General features: G+C 39.0%; 1 protein-coding gene and 1 pseudogene across 8 annotated transcripts in view; both read left to right on the top strand.

Moving 5' to 3' along the window:
* Positions 1–24,867, top strand: part of ARMH3 (armadillo like helical domain containing 3) — a 181,807-nt gene that overhangs the window by 73,228 nt on the left and 83,712 nt on the right. For 7 of the 8 annotated variants that reach the window (XM_025466988.3, XM_049103002.1, XM_049103005.1 and 4 more), the window contains 3 exons: positions 6,749–6,831; positions 7,996–8,122; positions 21,043–21,118. In XM_025466988.3, the coding sequence (XP_025322773.1) occupies positions 6,749–6,831; positions 7,996–8,122; positions 21,043–21,118 (286 nt within the window). The remainder of the gene's footprint in view (positions 1–6,748; positions 6,832–7,995; positions 8,123–21,042; positions 21,119–24,867) is intronic. The other variant, XM_049103004.1, reaches the window with a different exon arrangement.
* Positions 5,101–6,384, top strand: LOC112672619 (10 kDa heat shock protein, mitochondrial-like; annotated as a pseudogene).

The following is a 24,867-nucleotide window of genomic DNA, read 5'->3' as shown; positions in this document are numbered from 1 at the left end:
TCCTTTTTTAGGCCGAATATCATTCCATTGTCTGTATATACTGTATTTTGTATATCCATTTATTGGTTGATGGATATTGGGTTGCTTCCACCTTTTGGTTATTGTGAATACTGCTATGAGCATGGGTATGCAAATACTTGTTCCAGTCCTTACTTTTCACCTCTGTTTTTGAGAGTGTGCTGGTTAAAGTGTCCTGGGTCGGTGGAGTGGAATCCTCAGATTCTTATGAGAGAGATGCACTTGAACTTCCAGGATTTTTTCCATTGGCCACTTTGATATATGAGGGCCTGGTCATTGGAATTCTGACTAAAGTTACGGTTTGAGTAGCAAATATAGGTGTTAGCCCTAGATAACTAGCTCCCCAACCCTCAACAAATGTTCTTTTAATTTAAATTTAGGAGGAACCAGCACAGTTACATAGACCTTGGCAGGAGCAGTTTAGCTCCAACTAGATATGTAGCTTTGGGTAACTTATTTAACCTTTCTGAATTTCAGTTTGTTCATTTGTAAATTGGGACCAATAATACCTTCTTCCTTGGATGGTTAAGGGGATTTGGTGAGAATAATGTACTTTAAGTACTTTACATAAGGCTTAGAGCATCTAGCAGGCATTTAATATATGTTACCTCCTTTGCCACTTATGGCCATTGTGTTTCTCCCTTGGAAAAGAGATGAGTGTAGCTTGGGGCAAGTGACTTCCCTAGTTAGGTCTCTCTTTAAGGTGTCACATAGAGGGCAGTAGGAAAGAGGAAGATTGAGATATTTTGTGTAAGCTTCTGACACAGTTATTAACTTGTAGTTGTTGTCACTCAGCAAGAAGATATGATACATCCCTTAATATGATCTGGCTGGCATTGGGAAACGTTTTGGGGCAGCCCATTCCTGGGGCTATGGAGGATGGAACCGATGAGAATTGTCTCTTAAGGCCTGGAAGATCTCAACTACATCCAAAAGGATACTCTCTGAAATACGCTCTGCCATTCTGTTTTGTGGGGATGAGCAGCCATTGCTCACCAAACGGGCAAAAGTGTATATACAGCGTTGAATTACTATAACATAGGCCCTTCTTTGGAACTATCTCAGACTAAGTGTCTCAAGTCTTTGGTAAGGAAGAGCTTTTGTTAGCCTCTTCTCTCCTTTTAAAAACTACTTAAAAATTGGAGGGGTGCCTGGGTGGCTTAAGTGTCTGACTCTTGGTTTCGGCTCAGTTCATAATCTCAGGGTAGTGAGATTGAGTCATACGGTATGCTTCACAGTTCAGTGGGGAGTCTGCTTGTCCCTCTCCCTCTGCTCCTTCCCCATTCTCTCTCTCTCTCTCTCTCTCTAAAATAAATAAGAAATCGGGATCCCTGGGTGGCGCAGCAGTTTGGCGCCTGCCTTTGGCCCAGGGCGCGATCCTGGAGATCCGGGATCGAATCCCACATCAGGCTCCCGGTGCATGGAGCCTGCTTCTCTCTCTGCCTCTCTCTCTCGCTCTCTCTCTGTGACTATCATAAATGAATAAAAAATTAAAAATAAATAAATAAATAAATAAATAAATAAGAAATCTTAAAAAAAAAATTGGAAACATGGTAAACCAAAAGGTTACTTTTTTCTAAAAAAGGACATCCTGCCCCTCTTACCTCCACAATGACTACAACAGGTACTTGATACGAAACTCTTACAGACATATGATTAATTAACAATGCTATGTTTATACAACCAACCTCTTATCTTTTATAGTTATCTTAACTCTCCTCTCTATGTTCTGCTACTTCTGTGACTATCTGTGGAACAGTTTGGCTGGTCATGTGCCCAGATGACACCAAGAGGATAAAGGGCAGTTTTCTGAAAATGTGTGTGTGTGTGTGTGTGTGTGTGTAGAGTGGTAAACTAGGAGCCAGCCAGCATGAGCTCTGTACTGCTTATGTGTTGGCAGTGAGATCCCGAGTGCCAGTTCTCTACTGTCCTTGACATGCCCCTGTCTGATATGAAGCTATTATCTTCTTTGGCTTGTAGTTAAATCCTATGCATAGCTCTATACCATGACAGCTATGAATAAGCCTGGCTGCTAATTATTTATACTAGTGTTTTTTGTCTTATTTTTTTTCAGTTCTGATTTTACATAAAGAAAGGGGATCTTGGCTCCTTTTATTTTTTAAAAAATATTTATTTATTTATTTATTTTAGAGAGAGATTGTATACAAGTAGTAAGGGCAGAGGAAGAAGGAGAGGGAATCTCTAGCAGACTCCCTACTGAGCAGGGAGCCTGATATGGGCTCTAGCCCATGACCCTGAAATCATGACCTAAGCTGAAACGCAGAGTCAGATACTTAACTGACTAAGCCACCCAGGCGTCCCTTGGCTCCCTTTAAAGTCTAGATCCGGGGATCCCTGGGTGGCTCAGCAGTTTAGTACCTGCCTTTGGCCCAGGGCGCGATCTTGGAGTCCCGGGATCGAGTCCCGTGTCGGGCTCCTGGCATGGAGCCTGCTTCTCCCTCCTCCTGTGTCTCTGCCTCTCTCTCTCTCTATGTCTATCATAAATAATAAATAAATAAATATTAAAAACATAAAGTCTAGATCCAATCACGTTCCATTTTCAGTACTTAATTTTAAAGAGGACAAAGTTGAGTGAGAGGCATAGAAAGTTTTAGTTGACAGTTATATGCTGTTTCTCCACTTCTCTCTCTCCCTTCCCTTGCCTCCCTCCCTTCCCCTTTCTCCTTCCTTCCTTCCGTCCTTCCGTCCTTCCTTGAATACTACAAAGGAGGCAGAAACAGAGAAGAAAGCAGAGAGGTGTGTGATGGGAGCTGTAGACAAGAGTGATGAGAGCAGATACACCCTTGCTGAGGCGGTTGATGCTGAGAGAAGCTACTTGGGAGTCTTTTAGTGTTGTGAATGGGCAGTAGAAAGGAAATAATAAGGCATTAAACTCCTGTACTCTAATAAGTAGCCCAGGACCAAGAGAAAAAGTGGACCAAATATGTGAAAATAACCTGGAATAGCCAGTAAGTGGAGAAAGTTATAAACCAGAGTTGAGAGAAGTGTTGGGAACGGTGCAGTCAGCAAATCTAAGCTCACCACTTATAGGGAAGCTTCCTTTCCTTTAACATTTAACTCTGACACTCTTATTTAATCTTTTTTTTTTTTTAAGTTTTTATTTATTTATTCATGAGAGAGGCAGAGACATAGGCAGAGGGAGAAGCAGGCTCCATGGAGGGAGCCTGATGTGGGACTTGATCCCAGGACTCTAGAATCATGCCCTGAGCCAAAGGCAGACACCCTGAGCCACCCAGGTGTCCCCACTCTTATTTAATCTTAGTGGAATGGCAGAAAGAACACGAAACAGGAGATCGGGTTCTAGTCCCAGCATAGTCATTAACTAACTACTTGGGGTGGTGGGAGGAGGGAATCTTTTCTAATCCAAAAATGAGGGAACTGGATTACATGATCTCTAAAGTCCTTTCTAGCTCCAAAAATCAGCTCTATTGAAGCCTCACAGACTTAGAACTCCCAGTACATCGGGTTAGAGGATAGTGGACCACATGTGTGTAGTGATGTAGAGGATGCTAACCAGTTGGTAGCATGAGTGCAAAGTCGGGGTGTTGATGCAGGATTTTTAAAAAGCATTATTCCATGGGATGTTATGGCATTCCCTCTTGAGGAGGAATTGTGGTCCCTGATGTCAGAGGCCTGTGAGAACCAATTTTAAGGTTGCTTTGTTAATTTTCTCTGCCTATTAAATTTCCTCTAGAGAATGACTACCTCCAGATGAGAAAACCCTGGCCTTTTTTGAAGGTGGGGGTGCAGAGTAGGGGTCTCTCTGAATGATCAGGGGTAGAATGCAGGTTCTCCCTGACACTGGCTCTCGGAGTATTGCAGTGCTGATTTCTCCTTCTCAGTACTATTTGGCTCCACGAATGTCTGTGGTAGTTGGGACACAGGTCACCTCTTGGCCTGTGCCAGAATTGCTCTCTTCCTCCCCTTGTATTTATCACTTTGTCATCCCTGACTCTGAATCCCAGAGATCAAGCCTAGTTGTAGTCCAGCAGAAGAGCAATAAATCATTGCTCCTACTTCCTTTTCTCCAGGTTTTCTGCTCCTTAATTACCACATAACCACTGCTGAGACTGCATCTTTGTGTTGAGTGTGCTAGGGACAAAAGCCCTCATTGATTGGATGTGTGCAAAAGCTGCTTTGTCTCTCTCCAGCCATTATGTATTGCTGTTTTACCCAGTGCCACATGCTCTATCCGTCCTTTTCTCTTGTTGTCTCTGAGTTTAGAGTCTGATTGTCAGGTGATTTATCCATTAACAGGGCTTGTCTAAACTCTGGGGGTAGGAGGTAGAGTGGGCAGCCCTTAAATAACTCAGCAAGATGATCTTCATTAAAAAGAGAGGTTTGGGGTGGGTTAGTCATTTTTATGTTGATTTTACCTAGTCCCCTTCATTCTCTGAGCTCCTGGTAGGAGTTAAACAGGTCGTGTGATCCAGAATGGGCTCCTATGGAGCTTTTTGGGGGTCTAGTCCAACAGATTGCTTGTTAACAGATAACATCAAAAGGGCCAACTGCCTATCATTTGCCTTTCCATCATGAAACCTTAGAGAACTTGAGTCAGTGTGAGGGTGAAGAGTTCATAAATGAGGATGCCTATGACCTTCATCTCTAGCAAGGCTTTTTTGCTATTTGAGGGGAAGATTCAAGCTTTAGAAACAGAACATAGACAGGGTCTTGTACTTTTCCTTGCCTGCTGTTTCTTTACTGTATCTGTGATTTCAGAAGTTGAGAGTAAGGAGTGTTGTGTGGCAGGCAGCAAGTATCTGGAGAGTCTTACTCCTACTCATCATTCCCTGCTGTTTCAAATCAAAGCTCACGTCTCTTCTGGAAGGGTAGTAAACTTCACACAAAGCTCAGACAGCATGGGAGAATGGAATTCTTTGTTGGCAAAGAAGCAGATACAGTCTTAGAAAAGGAGAGATCAAGCCTTTTTTTGTGTCTGTGGGAGTAGAGAGGGTTGAGGGGGAAAAGACAGAAGGACCACCAATTGCTTGCAGCTGCTGAATGCCCTTCTTCATAGTTTTCCATCAAGTAGAGGAGGTAGGTACAGTGGCACCAATCACGATGGGCACAGAAATAGGATTTACTTCCTGGTTGTGGGTGAAAGAGAGCAAGGGGACTGACGATTTCTTTTATGCTTAATGTTTATTTGCAAAAATGTCTTTATAGCTCCACTGTTAAGCTAGGGACTTGGCACTCAGTCTTTTAACTGAGGTTGCTTGGGTTTTAATCCTCATTAAGCATACCAGGGAGAAAGGGTACCTTTTTGGTAAGTGTTGTCATGATTGAGAAAGGAAAGAGCAAGCTGTCCCCCCCTTTTTTTTTTCTTTTTTTAAGATTTCATTTTTTTATTCATGAGAGACACAGAAAGACAGAGGGAAAAGCAGGCTCCCTGGAGAGCTTGCCTAGCAGGGGACTCGACCCTGGGATCATGACCTGAGCTGAAGGCAGATGCTCAACCATTGAGCCACCCAGATGCCCCTGTACTTTTGTTTTAACAGTTAAGGTTTTTTTTTTTTTTTTTTTCTTTTCTTTTCATGAGCTCTCCTCCCATCCAGAGTTGAAGTCCAAATTACTTGGGACATCTGGTGACTAGTTAGAATTGAGAGTTATCCCTCTTTAGCCATGATGTTTGAAACAAATGCATAGCTAAAACATAGTGAAATGTCATGCCAGCAGCCTGGGATGAGAGGTGGACCCTCATTTTGACCTATAAGTTGAGTAAATTTAGTGGGAAAATCACTATATGAAAGTAAATTTGGAATACGAAGATGTTCTTTTTTGTTTTGTTTTAAGATTTTTATTTATTTATTTTGAGAGAGAGAGAGAGAGCATGAACAAGGGGAAGGGGCAGATAGAGAGGGAGAAGCAGCCTCCCCAATAAACAAGGAGGCCAATGCAAGACTTGATCGCAGGACCCTGGGATCATGACCTGAGCCAAAGGCAGATGCTTAACTGACTGAGCCAGGTGCCCCTATAGTCAGATTTCTGAGTATAACTGATAAGAGGTCAGACTGTGGGTCTCCCTTGTAGCAGCTAGAGTCATGGCAGGACAGGCATTAGAAAGTTTCTTCCTCTCTTTGAGTTTTAGTTGAAAGGAGAGTTGCTCAAAATGTAACCAGAGGAGGCATTATGCTCCTAGAAAAATCTCAAGGAAAACTATTTCAAGTAACAGTAGTAGTTGTTAGATAGGGCTCCAAAGGAAAGGGTGGAGAGATTCAACTAATTGATGTGAAAGTTGGAGATCAAGTTCTTCTCTCGGAATATGGAAGCACCAAAGTAGTTCTAGATGACAAGGATCATTTCTTATTTAGAGATGGTGACATTCTTGGAAAGGGTGTAAACTGAAAAAAATCATTATTGAAATGGCATTAAGTGAAGCTGCTCATTCCAGTGAAGTTGTGAAATAGTTCATCATGTAATTTTTGTGTATCTCTTTTATGATAAACTAATAATGTTCAAGAAAAAAAAGCATCACAAAGAAGTAGATTTTTAAAAACCTTCTACGGGCAGATAAGTAGATATGTGCTTCGGAAGGTCATTACTTGCCTCAGATATATCTACCTTACCTATTTTAAAAAAGTTCTAGGTAGCTGTGTTCTAGCCCTATTTGGGTTTCTTAGATCTAAATCTGTTGTCATTGCTTTCATTTAACTTTATTGATTATTCTTGGAATACCTTGTTGATGTCTTTTTTTTTTTTTTTTTTAAAGCCTTGATAAATTTGCTGAAGTTCCTTATGTCAAATGAGACTGTACTTTTGGCCAAACACAACATTTTTACATTAGCCCTTATGGTGAGTAACAAAAAAAAAATATTTCTTAAGGGGAGTGGGAGGTGCAGGCTTCTAATAATGGAAGGAATAAGTCGTGGGGATTAAAGGTACAGAATAGGGAGTATAGTTAATGGTGTTGTAACGGTGTTACATGGTGACGGACGGTAGCTCTACTTGTGAGCATAGCACAATATAAAGACTTGTTGAATCACTGTGTTATACACCTGAAACTAATGTAATATGTGTCAACTGTACTTAAACTAAAAACATTTTTTTTTCCTTTTTCTGAAGCCATATCCAAAGACAGATGGGCCAGGTTGAAACAGGAGCTAGTATTTCTGGGAGCTATGGCATAGGGGAGCCAGACCTTTATTTTCCTTTTGGATTTGAATCTCTAGACTGGCGCTCCCTACTCTTCCCTCTCACCCATATCTTTGGCAAACTTGAGATTCTTTCATGAGAGTGTATTTTCTGGCAGGGGCAGGTATGGGTCAGATCTCTGTGAGCCTTTGTCCCTGGTGAGAGACTGTACTAGACTACTATAGTCTCTATGTTGATACAGAGCAAAGCCTCTGGAGGTGTCCCAGCCAGATGAATGGTTCCATCATAGCTCTACTTGGTTTCAGAGGGACAGTACAGATGCCTGTTTATCTGAGTGGTTATTTAGAGCAGAAGGAAGGGATTATGCTTTTTGACTGTCTTCTTAGAAGGTTACCCGATGTGTTCATAAAAGTTTAACATATGAGGGGGAAAAGCCCTGATTTGTAGCATTTGTGGATTTCTATGGTAAAACTACTCCCATCATGGCCAATTTCAAGCTAACAATGTGACATTGTTGAATGCAGAGCTGGGGAGATGAGCAGTAACATACCATTATATGATAGTTCCACCACACAGATATAATTAATGAAAGTTAATCTCAAGAACATAAATAATACTAAAAGATAAAAAATAATTAGGAAGTTGTGAATTTGAGTATTCATTTTAATACAATTTATTGAATTGTAAGTTTATATGTTAGTTTATAATAATGGCTTTGTTAAACAACCAGCTCATAAAATTCCTTCAAAATTTAACAGTCAGTTCTGTTAAAGCCAATAAGAACTGGCTACAACATACTACTGACAGTACCCTGCTGGTCTTCATAGAGTGATGCCTGTGTATGGGGTTTCGCTTCTTTTTTAGATTGTGAACCTATTTAATATGTTTATCACATATGGCGACACATTCCTGCCTACTCCCAGCAGCTATGATGAACTGTACTATGAAATTATCCGCATGCACCAGAGCTTTGACAACCTCTACTCTATGGGTAAGCTGTCTTTTCTTTTTACTCCCCTCTCCCTATCTGCTGTGATTTTTGGCATGTAAGGAGAAAAGACTACAAAAGATTCTCTTCTAGTTGCTTGGTGCCCTGCTTGGCATAGAAATATAGAAGTCTTTTCTCAGGCAATAGGAAGTTATATGTAGAATTCTTTGCTTTGGGGAACTCAAAATTCATCTCAGTAGAAAGCTGGTTAGCAGCCCTTATGTTTGTGTGAGAGAGAGAGAATAGGGAGGCTTGTGGATTTAGTGGCTGCCAGTGAGATGGGAGTGAGAGAGTGGGTGGAAATTGACAGCAGCAAATAGAAGAGCTTGGATCCCAAAGGAACATTGTGTGATTTGAAAAGGTACAGGATTTTAAAGAGTTTTAATGTAGCTATGTATTTTTAGCAAAACCTACAAGAAGAAGTGGGCATTAGATAAAAATCTTTCTTGCAAACCATTTGGGAATTGGCTCAGTGAAAATTTACTCTGTGGCCATAGTAAATATAACTTATTTCTGAAAGAGAACATGTATCCCTGTAAGTTTGAGTGAAAAGTCTACAAACCTACCTGGAGTTTGAAAGGTCAGGAAAGGTTTCTGTAGATTGCACAGAAACAGAAAGCTCCTCACTAAAGCTATTAAGAAAACTCTCACTAGCTTATTGAGGTACAATTAATATATAATAAACTGCACTTATTTAAAGTATACAATTTTTGTTAAGTTTTGACATACATATGTACATGAAGCTTTCACTATGATCAAGATAATGAACATATCCATCCCCTTCCAAAGTTTTCTTGTATCTCTTTATGTCCTTCCTACCATCTCTTACCACCTCTATCAGTTGCTTTCTATCTCTGGGCAATGCCAGTCGGCTTTCTTTCACTACAGATTGGTTTGCTTTATCCCTTTTGTTGAGACTATTTGTGAAAACTCTCTCCTGTATCATGTGAAAATTGGAGGGGGTTTGGAACAAGTACTAGGAGAAAGGATAGAAGCAAACAGTGGAAAAGAAGATACATGTATGGTAAAATTCACCGTCTTTAATATACAGTTCTGAGTTTTGATAAATGTGTATAGAAAAAAGTCTACAATCTCAAAAACAAGGATATTGGTAAAGCTGGGTAGATGCAAACCATGTAAGGAACACTGAGCACATTTGGCAATAGAAATCTGCTAGAGGGTTTTCATGAAGACTTCCTAGCTCCTAAAAAAAGAGACCATGAGTCTTGATATGACAACTGGAACTTGGTATTCTCAGCTCTCATATCTTGCTGCTGTAGCTGCAATAGGCCCGCTAAACCGCTGAGCCACCCAGGCTGCCCTCATTATGGTTTTAATTTGTATTTCCCAAATGAATAATGATGTTGAACATCTTTCCTATTCTTATTTGCCATCTTCTTTGGTTTTGAAGATCTTTTGCCTATTAAAAAAAACATTGCATACCCATGTTCATGGCAACATTATTTATAATAGCCAAAAGATGAAAGCAATACAAATGGCCACTAAAGGATGAATGGATAAGTAAAATGTGGTGTATACATTGAATGGAATACTATGCAGTCTTTAAAAGGAAGGGAGGGGCAGCCCGGGTGGCTCAGCGGTTTATCACTGTCTTTAGCCCAGGGCGTCATCCTGGAGACCTAGGATCCAGTCCCATGTCGGGCTCCCTGCATGGAAGCCTGCTTCTCCCTCTGTCTGTATCTCTTCCTCTTTCTCTCTCAGTGTCTCTCACGAATAAATAAAATAAATAAAATAAAATATAAAAATAAATAAAATAAAATATAAAATAAAATAAAATAAATAAATAAAATAAAATAAAATGGAAGGCAGTCTGTTATATGCTACAGTGTGGATGAATGTTGAGAACATCACGCTAAGTGAAATAAGCAAGTCACAAAAGGACAATACTGTATGGTCCCATTTATGTGAGATATCTAAAGTAGTCAAATTTGTAGATACAGAAAGTAGAATGGTGGTTACCAAGGGATGGGGGAGGGTGCAAAGGAAGTTATTTAACAACTAGGACTTCACTTCTGCAAGGAAAAAAGGTTCTGCAAATCTGTTTTGCAACAATGTAAGTGTGCTTAACACTATGGAACAATACACTTAAAAATGGCTAAGCCGGTAAATTTTATATGTGTTTTTTTCTACCACACACACAAACTAAACTCTAGACTTTATTTGGATTCTACTACTTTTTCCTCTAATGTCCTTTCTGGATTCCAGAATTCTATCCATGTTACATTTAGTTTTAATATCTCTTTAGTTTCTTACAGTCTGACAGTTTCTTAGTATTTCTTTGTTTTTCATGATTTTGACAGTTTTGAGGAGAATCTTCCTCAATTTTGTCTGTCTCATGATTTATTCAGGGTTGGACTGGGGTTCTGGGTTTTCAGGAAGAATGCCACAAAGTCAAAGTGGCCTTTTCATCACATTTGGGTATATGTTATTAACCTTTATCACTAACCCATTATTTAGAGTTCTTCTTTAAGGAGAAATGGTTGTTTGATTTTTTAATTTTGAGATGTGAGATTTCTTTGTGTGTGTATGATTTATTTTTTATTTTATTTAAATTCAATTAATTAAACATATAATGTATTACTGGTTTTAGACATAGAGGTCAGTGATTCATCAGTCATATAATAATAACACAGTGCTCATTACATCATGTGCCCTCCTTAATGTTCATCACCCAGTCACCCCGTCCTTCTACCCTCCTCCCCTCTAGCAACCCTATGATTTGTTTGTTTCCTATGATTAAGAGTTTCTTATGGTTTATCTTCCGCTCTGATTTTGTCTGTTTTATTTTTTTCCTCTCTTCCCCTATGATCCTCTGTTTTGTTTCTTAAATTCCACAAGAGTGAGATCATATGATAATTGTCTTTCTCTAGTTAACTTATTTCACTTAGCAAAATATCATCTAGTTCAGTCCATATTATTGCAAATGGAAAGATTTCTTTTGATGACTGAGTAGTATTCCATTTTGTGTGTGTGTGTGTGTGTGTGTGTGTGTGTGTGTGTATCCCACATCTTCTTTGTCCATTCACCTGTTGGTAGACATTTGGGCTCTTTCCCTGGTTTGGCTATTGTGGACATTGCTACTATAAACATTGGGATGCAGGTGTCCCTTCAGATCACTACATTTGTGTCTTTGTGGTAAATACCCAGTAGTGCAATTGGTGGGTCATAAGGTAGCTCTATATTTTCAGCTTTTTGAGGAACCTCCATACTGTTTTCCAGAGTGGCTGCACCGGCTTGCATTCCCACCAACAGTGTAAGAGGATTCCCCTTTTTCCTCATGTGTGCCAGTATCTGTCATTTCCTGACTTGTTAATTTTAGCCATTCTGACTGTTGTGAGGTATTATCTCATTGTGGTTTTGATTTGTATTTCCTTGATGGTGAGCATTTTTTCACGTGTCTGTTGGTCATTTGTATGTCTTCTTTGAAGAAACGTCTATTTTGCACACTGGTCCTTTTTTGGTTAGGTGTTTTACAAATATTTTCTTTCAGATTGTAGCTTGTATTTTCATTTTCTTAATGTCTTTCAAAGACTTTTTTTTTTTAAGATTTTTATTAATTTAAGAGAGAGAGAGAGCATGCCTGAACTTGAGCAGGGAGAGGAGCAGAGGAGAACGGAGAGGGAGGGGAAAGAATCTCGAGTAGACTTCACACTTGAGCACAGAGCCTGATGTGGGGCTCAGTCACACAACCCTGAGATCATGACCTGAACCAAAACCAAGAGTTGGACACTTAACCGACTGAGTGACTCAGGCACCCCATTTGTTTTTTCTTATCAAATAATGATACTTATTTTTCAGTCCCATCCACCTATTAGGGAAAGATTTTTGTTATAATACACCTAGCAGATTTCCATTTTTCTTGGTTGCAAACTACCAAAGAAGTTTTAAATTTTGATTAGTTTATTAATTGTTTCTTTTATGGGTTTGTGCTTTTTGTGTAGTATCTAAGAAATCTTTCTCTAACCCAAGGATAAAATTATTATCTCTCTTTTTTTTCTAGGAGTTTTATGGTTTTAGTACTTTATATTTAGTTCTGAGATTCAGTTCAAGTTAATTTCTCTATATACTGCTAGGTTTGAGTTGGGGTTCATGTTTTACATATGCAAGTCCACTTGTTTCAGCACCATTTGTTGAGTGGTGTTTCTTTCTCTATTGAATTGCTTTGTCAAAAATCAGTTGACTTTACATGTGTAAATATTCTATCCTGTTGCTGTATGTATCTTTCCTTTCACAAATAACACTGCCTTGATTACTATAAAAGTAATTCTTGAAAGCAGATAGTGTGAGTCCTTCAACTTTGTTCTTTTTTAAAAAGATTTTAAATGTTTTTGTTTTATTTTAGAGAGCAAGAAAAAGAGAGTGAGTGTGAGTAGGAGGAGGGACAGAAGGAGAGTGAGAGGGAGAAGGAGAGACGATTCCCTCCTGAGCACATAGCCTGATGCAGGGCTTGATTTCACAACCCTGAGATCATGACCTGAGCCAAAATCAAGAATTGGACACCTAACCAATTGAGCTACCCAGGCACCCCAGGATTTTGTTTTGAAGATTTTATGGTAATCGTTACACCCAAAGTGGGACTTGAACTCACAATTCTGAGATCAAGAGCCTCATGCTCCACTGACTGAGCTAGCTCCTCAGTTTTATTCTGTCTCAAAATTGTTTTGGCTATCTTAGATACTTTTTCATATGAATTTAAGTATATGTTTTTGTTAAAACCCTACTGGGATTTTAATTAAGATTAGGATGAATCTAGGAGCACCTGGGTGGCTCAGTCAGTTAAGTGTCTGCCTTCTGCTTGAGTCATGATCCCAGAGTCCTGGGATGGAGCCCCACATTGGGCTCCCTGCTCAGCTGAGAATTTGCTTTTTCCCTCTTCCTCTGCCCCTCCCCCTGCTTGTGTGCTCTCTCTCACGATCACTCTCAAATAAATAAAATCTTTTAAAAAGATAAAAATTTTAAAATAGATTATGATGAATCTATAGATCATTTTGGGGAAAATTGACATCTTAATAATACAACTTATAGCCTGTGAACATTTATTGAAGTATTTGATTTTTCTCATCAAACATATTGCACATGCTGCACATATTTTATTAAATTTATCTCAAAGCATTTCATGGAATCTGGTGCTGTTGGAAATGGTATTTTTTTAGAACTTCAATTTTTATTTGCTCATTGCTAATATATAGAAGCACTGTTGATTTCTAAATTTACTTTGTATCCTGTCATCTTGCTAAACTCACTTACTAGATTTAGTAGCTTATAATCTTTTTAGAATTTTCTATGTGAACAGCTGTGTAGTTTGTAAATAAAAGAGTTTTATTCCTTTCGGGGCACCTGGATGGCTCAGTTGGTTAAGTGTCTGCTTTTGGCTCAGGTCATGATCTCACAGTCCTGGGATCAAATCTCACATTGGGCTCCCTGCTCAGTGGAGAGTTTGCTGCTTTTCCCTCTCTCTGTACCCCATTCCCTCACTCATGCCCCCCCAAATAAATAAATAAAATATTTTTAAAATGAGTCTTATTCCTTTTATTCTAATCTGTACGCCTTTTATTTCTTTTTCTTGCCTTATTTCACTGGTTAGGACCTCCAGTAGCATATTACTTTATTTTTTTAAAAGATTTTATTTATTCATGAGAGACACAAAGAGAGGCAGAGACATAGACAGAGGGAGAAGCAGACTCCCCATGGGGAGCCTAGTGCAGGACTCGATCCCAGGACCCTGGGATCACAACCTGAACCAAAGGCAGACACTCAACCGCTGAGCCACCCAGGTGCCCCTCCAGTAGTATATTAAATCAGAGTGGTGAGAATGGATATATTTGTATTTTTTACAATCTTAAGATTATTCTTCATTAAGTATGATGTTAGCTATAGGTTTTTTTCTTTTTTTTAAGGTTTTATTTGTTTATTTATGAGAGACACAGAGAGAGAGAGAGAGAGGTAGAGACACAGGCAGAGGGAGAAGCAGGCTCCATGCAGGGAGCCTGATGTGGGACTCGATCCCGGGACTCCAGGATCACACCCTCGGTTGCAGGCGTTTTGACACTAAACTGCTGCTCCACCAGGGCTGCCCTCATTATGGTTTTGATTTGCATTTCCCTGATGAGTCATCGTGTTGAATATCTTTAAATATGTCCATTAGCCATCTATATGTCTTCTCAGAAAAACATCTATTCAAATCTTCCACTCATTTAATTGCATTGTTTGTTTTTTGGTGTTGACTTTAGGAGTTTTTTTATTTGGATATTAACCCCTTATCATATATATAATTTGCAAATGTCTTCTCCCATTTAGTAGGCTTGTTTTGTTGATATTTTCCTTCCTTTTCTATGCAAACGCATTTTATTTTTGTTATAATTCCAATTATTTATTCCTGCTTTTCCCCCCTTTGCCTGAAGAGACAGATCCAGAAAAATATTGCTAAGATTGATGTCCTAGAGTCTATTGCCTATATTTCCTTTTAGGAGTTTTATGGTTTCAGATTTTACATTTAGGTCTTTAATCCATTTTGAGTTTATTGTATATGGTATAAGGAAGTGGAGCCTTGTTTGCATGTAGCTGTCCAGTTTTCCCAACACCATTTATTGTAGAGACTATCTCTTCTCCATTGTATATTCTTGCCTCCTTTGTCATAGATTAATAGATGCGATTTTATTTCTGGATTCTCTACTCTGTTTCATCAATCTATGTGTCTGATTTTGTGCTAGTTCCATGCTGTTTTGGTTACTATAGCTTCGTAGTATAGTTTGAAATCTGGGGGCATGATATCTCCAGGTTTGTTCTTCTTTCTCAAGATTTCTGTGGCTGTTCAGGATCTTTTGTGGTTCCATACAAATTTTATGATTATTTGCTCTATTTCTGTGAAAAGTGCTGTTGGTATTTGGATAGGGATTGCAGTGAATTTCTTTTCTTTTCTTTTTTTTTTTTTAAGATTTATTTATTTATTTATGATAGACATAGAGAGAGAAAGAAAGAGGCAGAGACACAGGAGGAGGGAGAAGCGGGCTCCATGCCGGGAGCCCGACGTGGGACTCGATCCCGGGACTCCAGGATAGCGCCCTGGGCCAAAGGCAGGCGCTAAACCACTGAGCCACCCAGGGATCCCCCTGCAGTGAATTTCTATATTGCTTTGGGTAGTATGGACATTTTTAACAATATAAATTCTTCCAATCTATGAGCAGGGAATATCTTTCTATTTATTTATGTCATCTTCAGTTTCTTTCACCACTGTCTTATAGTTCTCAGAGTCCCAGGTGTTTCACCTCTTAAATTTACTTGTAGGTATTTTAATCTTTTTGATGCCATTGTAAATGGGATTATTTTCTTAATTTCTCTTTCTAATTGTTGGTTATTAGTGAATGGAGACAGCAGATTTCTGTATATTAATTTTGTATCTTACTGCTTTACAGAATTCATTTATCAGTTCTAATAGTTTCTAGTGGAGTCTTTAGTGTTTCTATATATAGTATCATGTCATATGCAAATAGTGACAACTCTACTTTTTTCTTCCCGATTTGGATGTCTCTTCTGTATTTTTTAATATGCTGTTGATCTCATTAATCTTAGCTCATTTTATCCAGTGTAGTTTGCATTTCAGAAGGTTTTTTTCTTCCCTAAAAGTTCTTTTTGGACTTCTTTTTTAATATGTCCATTTCTTTCCTCATTGTATTTGTATTTTTCTCAATCTTCCTGAGAATACAGACCATATTTACACTAGTTGTTTTATTTATTTTTTTTTTAGGATTTTATTTATTCATGAGACACAGAGAGAGAGAGGCAGAGACATAGGCAGAGGGAGAAGCAGGCTCCCTGAGGGGAGCCTTACACGGGATTGGATCCCAGGACCCTGGGATCATGACCTGAGCCAAAGGCAGTCGCTCAACCATTGAGCCACCCAGGTGCCCCTACACTAGTTGTTTTAATGTCTTTTTCTGTTAATTCTGCTAGTTTTTCTTCATGTTTAGATCTGTTTCTATTGGCTGGTTTTTCTCTTGCTTATTGGTTATATTTTTATGCTGCTTTGAATGCCTGGTAATTTTTAAATTGGATTTTAGACATTGTGATTTTAATGTTGTTAGTGCTAGATTTTGTTATTTTATATAATGTTAAACTTTGTTTTAGAATGGGTTATGTTATTTGGAATCAGTTTTATCCTTTCAGGTTTGCATTTAAGAGTTTTCAGGGGAGGTTGGGAGCAATTTTTAATATAGGCTAATTTGGCCCCATTACTAGTACAATATCCATCTGCAGACTCTGTCTGAAAACCAGTATATGAGTAGATCTTTCTACTCTTACTGGTGGAAAGACAAATTATTTTATTTGTGGAGTCTTACATGAGCTTTACAATTTCTTTTCCTTTCCAGTGGTTTTTTGTGCCCAGCCTTGAGTATTTTCCTCTTCTCTATATACAGATCAATATTCAGCTAAGAGGATCCCTCTACACACCTCCAGAGTTCCCTGTTGAACGCCCTCTTCTGCAGTACTCTGCCCCATTCTAGGTGCCTTGGCCTCTCTAAGTGTTGATCTCTATGTCTTTGGCTTGGCAAGACTTCTGGGTTCTGTTTAGGTTCTTCCTCCCTGCCCCACATGCTAGAAACTTCTCCATGCAGTAAGCTGGGGTAATCATAGGGCTCCCCTTGTTTTTTTTCTTCAGGGATCACAGTTCTGTATGCCTGTTGTCCAGTATCTTTTATTTTTAATCTTTATTTTTTAAATTTATTTTTAAAGGTTTATTTATTTATTAATGAGAGACACAGAGAGAGAGAGAGAGAGAGACAGAGACACAGGCAGAGGGAGAAGCAGGCTCCATGCAGGGAGTCTGAAGTGGGACTCAATCCCAGGTCTCCAGGATCATACCCTGGGCTGAAGGCGGTGCTAAACCGCTGAACCACCCGGGCTGCCCTATTGTCCAATATCTTGTAGATGTTGTTTCATCTGTTCTGTCCAGTGTTCTGTCATTTGAGGTAGGAGAGTAAATTATGTCTTGTTCTCCTGTCATGTCTAGAAAAGGGAGGCTCACTGAAACATTTTTGATAAAAGCACACATTTAATACTCCTATGACATTAATTTACTGCAGTCAAGTCCACTGAATTAGGAAGGCTCTCCAAAGAAGCTGCCCTGAACCATAAATGATACCAATTTTAAACGTTTTTTTTTTTTAAAGATTTATTTATTTATTCAGAGAGAGAGAGAGAAGCAGAGACACAGGCAGAGGGGGAAGCAGGCTCCATGCAGGCAGCCCGACGTGGGACTCGATCCAGGGTCCCCAGGATCACGCCCTGGGCTGCAGGCGGCGCTAAACCGCTGTGCCACCAGGACTGCCCTTAAACTGTTTTTTTTTTAATTAAAAAAAGATAATTACAAATACTAAAGAAAAAGCAAGATGGAAAGATTAAAAAATTTTTACATTCTTCCCTTTCTAGTGCTACCATTGGTTTCATAGCAGTATATTAGCCTATGTGAATGCATAGTTTTACATAGTTATACTCATGTTATCCTTCTGTTTTGTGTTTTTAAAACATATGTCATATGGGCAGTCCCGGTGGCTCAGCGGTTTAGCACCGCCTTCAGCCCAGGGTGTGATCCTGGAGACCTGGGATCAAGTCCCACATCAGGCTCCCTGCATGGAGCCTGCTTCTCCCTCTGCCTGTGTCTCTGCCTCTCTCTCTCTCTCTCTCTCTCATGAATAAATAAATAAAATCTTAAAAAAAAAAAGAGTCATATTCTTTTTTTTTGTAATTTTCTTAAGTCTTTCTCTCTGTCTTATTTTGTACAATGTGGGTATAGTTTATTTAACCATTCTTTTCATGGAAATTATAGTTGTTTCCAGTTTTTACTATTATAAAAATGTATAATACGGCTGTGTATATGTTACACATACATATGTAGTAAATTATTACTACATAATTTACTACATAAATGATTACCTTAACTTGAGGCTTTTAGGGAATTTTGAAATAATTTTGTGTTTAAATTTGGTAACAAAAAAGAATGTAAAAGCCTATGGCATTTCCAAGGGAATGCAGTAATGAGGTCATCTGGTGCCTGTTCACTAAGGAACAGAGCTGACAGAATGTTACAGAGAAATAATCAATTGACAGAGTTAAATACCTCTCTGAGGAAGGAGACAAAAATTCAGCTCAACTCCGTAAATGTTTTGGTCCCTACCATCAGAGAATTTATAATCTAGTGGAGGATCTAGTGAAAAACACATCGAAGGAGTTTCACAGTTGAGTTGGTAAAGATATGTCTGACCTGCTGAAACAGTTGTGTTCATTGCACAACTAAATTTGCACGTACACTGAGTGAAACCAGATTGCAGACTGAGAAGCTTTAACTTGGAACTATACCAACTTACCTGGCACTAAATCTTGTAAATTAGAAAAGCAGTGTTTTGATAATATGTTTTATTAAGGCTTCCATAGTCTCTTCCATAAAATTGTATGAATTTATGAAAATGAGGTGTTGCTAGAACAGATGCAGAGCAGCCAGATGAATTTTCTTTCTCTGTTACAGCTGTAGGTCTTCCCTCTGATATAGCTGCTTCTGCTACTCCTTGCTAGAATACTGGCCAGGAATAGGTAGTGATGGTACTCAGGTATAAAGTTCCTAGGCACAGGTGCCTGGGTGGCTCAGCAGTTGAGCATCTGCCTTTGGCTCAGGGTATAATCCCACAGTCCCAGGATCGAGGCCCACTTCAGGATCCTTGTATGGAGCCTGTTTCTCCCTCTGTTTGTGTCTCTGCCTCTCTCTCTCTCTGTCACGAATAAATAAATAAAATCAATAAATCAATAAAGTTCCTAGACAGATTGGTTCCACATTTTTTTTTTTTTAAGATTTTATTTATTTATTCATGAAAGACACAGAGAGAGGCAGAGACACAGGCAGAGGGAGAAGCAGGCTCCCTGCGGAGAGCCTGAGAGGCTGATGTCAGACTCCACCCTCGAACTCCAGGATCACACCCTGAACCGTAAGGCAGATGCTCAACTGCTGAGCTACCCAGGCATCCCCGTTCCACATTTCTTAATGTTTTTTGGGCTCCACTTTACTTCCTTTGGGAAAGTCTCAAATTCATTCATTTGTTTGGGAGGCCATTTATCTAAATAATAATAGCTAATGTTTATACAGCATTTATTATATGCCAGGCGCTGATCTAAGGTTTTATGTATATTAACATTTAATTTTCATAATAATCCTTTCATGTAAGTATTGCTATTATCTTAGTAAATGGCAGGGGCTGGAATTGGACTCTGACAGTTGACTTTAGGGTTCATACACATACCTACTTACTATAAGTACATGCTCTGGAGTCATACCCTCCAGGTTCAAATTCTAGCTCAGTTACATATAACTGCTTGAATGACTTAGATAATTGTCTCCTCTGAGCCTCAGTTTCCTCATCTTTATGCTATCTTGAATATAATCTAACTTTGTTCACTTCTTGGCACATAGTAAACTTGGCTCTTAATTATTTATTCCTTCATTTAAAACATAAACTTGGGGATACCTAGGTGGCTCAGTGTTGAGCGTCTGCCTTCAGCTCAGGGCGTGATCCTGGAGTCCTGGGATTGAGTCCTATGTCAGGCTCCTTGCTTGGAGCCTGCTTCTCCTGTCTCTGCCTCTTTCTGTGTCTCTCATGAATAAGTAAATAAAATATTTAAAAAACAAAACAAAACAAAACCAGAAACTTGGAGTGCCTACCATGTGCTTGCTCTTCCAAGGAGCAACGTGCTGGTTTGTCTCTTTTCTAAAATGGTATCAGTTACTGTAATGTATGGCCCTGAAGCTTTTAGCTGATTGAGGATGTTCTATATTTCCATCATCTTTCCTCCTATTGGTAAGTATGGAAAAGAGATAGAATTTGATCATAAAAGGGAAGGGTATTCCTGTTGATTCATGTTGTAGGTCACACAATTAAGTCAAAGGATCTAAAACAGGTTACTTCTTGATTGAAACATGACCGTTCTCCATCTGGCAAGATTATTTGTATTGTTTGACCCAGCTTAAATATTTAGGAGAAAGATATGTATGGAATAGAAAGGAATACTTATTCAGCCAGCCACTTCCACTAAATCAGCCCTACCCATTAGGTAAATGATAAATGTGGCAGCGAGGTTAACCTTATCTTACCACCTCAGTGTAGGTTTTAAACAAATGTGAAAACTAAGTATGGAAACCTGTTAGGGAGTAAATGGAGGGGATTTGGGTTCCCCTGCCCAATTGGGTTCCCCTGCCCCTTGGGGCAGAGGAGGAGAGGAGTATTTTGATAGAAGTGAAAAAAAGGGATGCCTGGGTGGCTCAGCTGTTGGGTATCTGCCTTTGGCTTGGGGCATAATCCCGCAGTGCTGGGATCGAATCCTACATTGGACTTCCTGCATGGAGCTTGCTTCTCCCTTTGTCTCTGCCTCTCTCTCTCTCTCTCTCTCTGTCTCTCATAAATAAATAAATAAAACCTTAAAAAAAAAAAAAAGGAAAGTAAAATAAAGCTAGAAGGAAAAAAGTCCTGGTGAAGATAGTTGAGAATAAGCCCATATATTTTTCACTAAGATAAGGAAGTTTTATTTATTTATTTTTATTTTTTAAGATTTTGTTTATTCATAGAGACACACACACACACACACACAGAGAAAGAGGCAGAGAGAGAAGCAGGCTCCATACAGGAAGTCTGATGTGGGACTCCATCCCAGGTCTCCAGGACTACACCCCAGGCTGCAGGTGGTGCTAAACCGCTGCGCCACCAGGGCTGCCCCGATAAGGTAGTTTTAAACAGAACATTGGTGTAGGTTCTGTTTGGTTATTCTAATAATGCTCTTCTGATATGTGTCTTTATTCCTCATATTTGTGATTTTTTTTTTTTTTATTGGGGGTCTGACAATCTTTTTTCTTTTCTTCCTTATAGTCCTGAGGCTTTCTACCAATGCAGGCCAGTGGAAAGAAGCAGCTAGCAAGGTGACCCATGCGTTGGTTAATATCAGGTACGGAATGAGAATTTACCTCTTTCAGAGTTCCTTGGCTTATCCTGAGGTTTATTGTACCTTTCTGAGTGGAGTGTGTTGAACACTACTGCTATTTTTAAGTCCTGATGTCTGTAGGAGTGGAAGAAATGTCATACTTGATCAAGAAAAGCAGGAGAACATGAGACTTTCATATTGTCATATTGAAATAGCTCACAGTGCAGTTCATGAATTTTCTTACCAAGATGGTTGCAAGCCCTTTTCAGGCGTCTTTGTTGCCAAAGTGTTTTCTGTGTATAGGCCATCTGAAAGCTTTTCTCTGAAATTTTTTTCTGCCATTCTCTGTGAGTTCAGTGAATGACTCATGGGGATCTGGAACTTTGACGTTTTGCTTTACATGGCTCTTTCTATTTGTGGTAAACAGAGGCAAATGGAGCTCATGGGGCTAAGATTATTTTAGGTTCCTTATGAAACAGCAAGGCAATTACAGAGTGCTATATGTATTGGATAAAATTGAGTCCGACTTGGAGTTTGGCTTAGGGTCTTGAGGAAATACCACACACTCACAGAAGTGAACTCTTTGTAAATGGAGAGAATATACTTTCAGTATCGTGAAATCTCAAGCTGACTTTCCTTATATTCCTCGTTCCCTTTGTGCCTATCATTTCCCATTTTCTCAACAGTTATTAAATTGTTCTTGCAAACAATTGAAAGATTAACACTTGAGTAGAAGAGGCAAACCCAGCAGATGGGGAAACTTGATTTAGCTCCAGATGTAAGCCTTGCCAGCCATTCCCAGCGATGGTAATGCACATCCACAACTTGGTATAGATTCTAATGTGTGGCAGAGCTGGGATTTAGTTTTTATTTCTGTATCTTTATTATTTTCCTTTCCTTCTTTTTTATTTTCTCTCTCTCCCTTTTTTAAAGATAAAATGTCCTGTAGTGATTTACATTGGTATTTGGCACATCTGGGAACAGAAGGAGAAGTGTGAAATGTGTGTGTTGGGAGAGCTGGAATGAGGGGGTATGGGGGTTAAGATGTGCTAACAAGATTGCACTGAAGGTTGATCTGCCTTACCTGACCCCAGAGACATTTTGCTGCAAACACAGTTTTATAAATTTCACAAATGCATATCTGTACCTAGCAAATAAACCAGATACTATAGTGAGGCCTTATGATAAATGTAATTTTCTGTAAGAATCAGAAATTACAAACTGTCTTCTCCCAAATATCCCTTTGTGACCCAAGGACAGTATGACAAATGTGGGTGTATGAAAGAAGCTCCAGATTCTGGGCTAGAGTATGAAGTTCATATGGGCATAATTTATGTTATGTTTATTTATTCATGTATTTACTTAGGCTTTCCAGGCAGCTCCTTTTCATCTGGGACTTGTTTCCTTGATCACATTCCTTTATGCTTGCTTTATTTCCTACTTTGTGGCTTTTCATTTCAGTGGCTTCTGGCTTGGCTGCTGTCCTTATTCTTCCCAAGGGCTGTCAAACAGCTGATTTAAGCTTTTGGCCTATGCTTTTTGTGAATAGCCTGGAAAGGACTGGGCTGAACTTTGAGCAGATGCCTATAACCATGACTTTTTTCTTCTCTTTGCAAGTCTCCATCCAGCCTATACCTTCATTTTCATTCCTCACATTTCTTTGATGAACTTGCTGCATAGAATAATTAGATTATCTTCACTGTCACTAATGAATTAGACTTGGAGTATATGTCAAAAGTATCAAAGATCCAGTCAGTTTTCTCAAGAGATTGCAGGAAAAATGTGTTTGAATGTCAGTTATCACACTAAAGCCAAATCAGGGCAAAATACCAGTCAGGGTAAACCAGCTAAAGTTTACTTTTTTTTACTTTCTGACACTTATTTTCACTTAATAAGTGCTAAACTTTGTACTCTTTTATATACTGTCTTCTTTAATATTCAAACTCTATAGAGTATATCATAAGCTTTTAAAAATACACCTTTTACCAAGGAGGAAAATGACTCTTTAAGATATTGTGGATTGCAGAGTTTCACAGTTGTTTGGCAAAGCTGTGTGAGTCCAGGGCTCAGGGCTCTTTCTTCTAAAGGTTTTTTATTTTTAAGTAATCTCTACACCCAAAATGGGGCTCAAACTCACAACCCTAAGATCAAGAGCCACATGTTCCACCAACTGAGCCAGCCAGGCACCCCAAGGCTCCTTCTTCTATACCATAATGGTTCCCATAGCGTTGCATCAAAGGCTACCAGCATGATGTATTGAAGGAACATAGAAATTTTACAGAGGCTGGATTTAATATTGTCTCTACCACTTAATGTGTGGCCTTGAGCAAATTATTTAGCTTCTCTGGACCTCTTTCCACTATCTATAAAATGAAGGTCATGGTGATAAAAACTGTTTCACAGGGAAATAGTTGTGAGAAGTATATAACGTATGTGAAAGCACCTAGGCAACTCTAAAATACTGGCCGTTTACTTAACATAATGTATTTAAAATTCATCTCTGTTGTAGCATGTGTCAGAATTTCCTTCCTTTTTAAGGCTGATTAATATTCCATTGTATGTATATGCCACATTTTGTTTATCCATTCATCCTTGATGAAATCCCAAGTGGTTTGCTTCCACTTTTTGGTCATTGTGTTTTGGTTGTTTGTACATGGGTGTACAAATGTCTGTCCAGTCCCTGCTTTCACTTCTTTTGGGCATATACTTAGAAGTGGAATTGGTAGATCATATAACTTAATTTTTTGAGTTAAAAATTTTTTTTGCCATACCGTTTTTAGGTTTAGCATTTTGAGCCTTCCTTAGAATATTTCCTAAGTACATCTTCATTTGTCCCTTCCATAAAAGTTAAGATGTTATCCTTAACCTTAAAAGATGTTTTGCTTTTTTTTTTTTTTGTAGGTACACTCTGATGCTTTGAATGAGGGTGGTACAGGGAGTCTCTTTTCTCAGAGTTAGTATTCTCTTGGCTGAGGGTGAAAAAGTGGTATGCTCAACAAGTCTGCATTCCACTCAATGATAATGAGTGCTGTCTTATGCTCCTGTGTTTTTTTCTAAGAGCTTGTGTTGTACATCCATGACACTATTAACTTTGGGTGGTTTAGAAAACAAGAGACTGGGGCATCTGGGTGGCTCAGTGGTGGAGCATCTGCCTTTGGCTCAGGTCATCATCCTGGGTCCTGGGATTGAGTCCCTCATCAGGCTCCCTGCAGGGAGGGAGTCTGCTTCTTCCTCTGCCTATGTGTCTGCCTCTCTGTGTGTCTCTCATGAATAAATAAATAAAATATTTTAAAAAAGAATATTTGGTTAACCAATTAAAAAAAAAAAAAGAAAGAAAACAAGAGACTGTGTCCAAAGATTGGACCCATGGGTCTCCCAGGGATACTATGAGATGGTTAACTATTGACCACCAAATTTATTACCAGGGATAGAGTAGATAAAGGCTTAGAAGTAAAACTGTGATAGAGCGCAACATTTACTTCTGTCGTTATAAAGATTATTTGTGCTGATCCCACCCCTGGAAAAGATTTCTAAGGCCGAGTAAATGAAGTCTTAGCTACTTCTGTAGTATATTCTTTGATAACCATGGGAAAGGTTTGGGTTGCATGTGAAGTTTTCAGACATCTAACAACTGAGAGGGCCTCAAGCTAGTTTGGTAGTTGGTGACAGCTACAAGTTATATCTTTGGGATCTTCTGGAATACAATACATCTAATGGCAACCCTAACATAATATCTTAGCAGGTGAAAAGCAGCAGAAAGGCTACAGACTTTA

The sequence above is a fragment of the Canis lupus genome, chromosome 28 (assembly GCF_003254725.2).
Source record: "Canis lupus dingo isolate Sandy chromosome 28, ASM325472v2, whole genome shotgun sequence".
Lineage (NCBI taxonomy): Eukaryota > Metazoa > Chordata > Mammalia > Carnivora > Canidae > Canis > Canis lupus.
The sequence above is the reverse complement of the archived record's forward strand: the minus strand, read 5'-3'. Positions and strand labels throughout refer to the sequence as shown.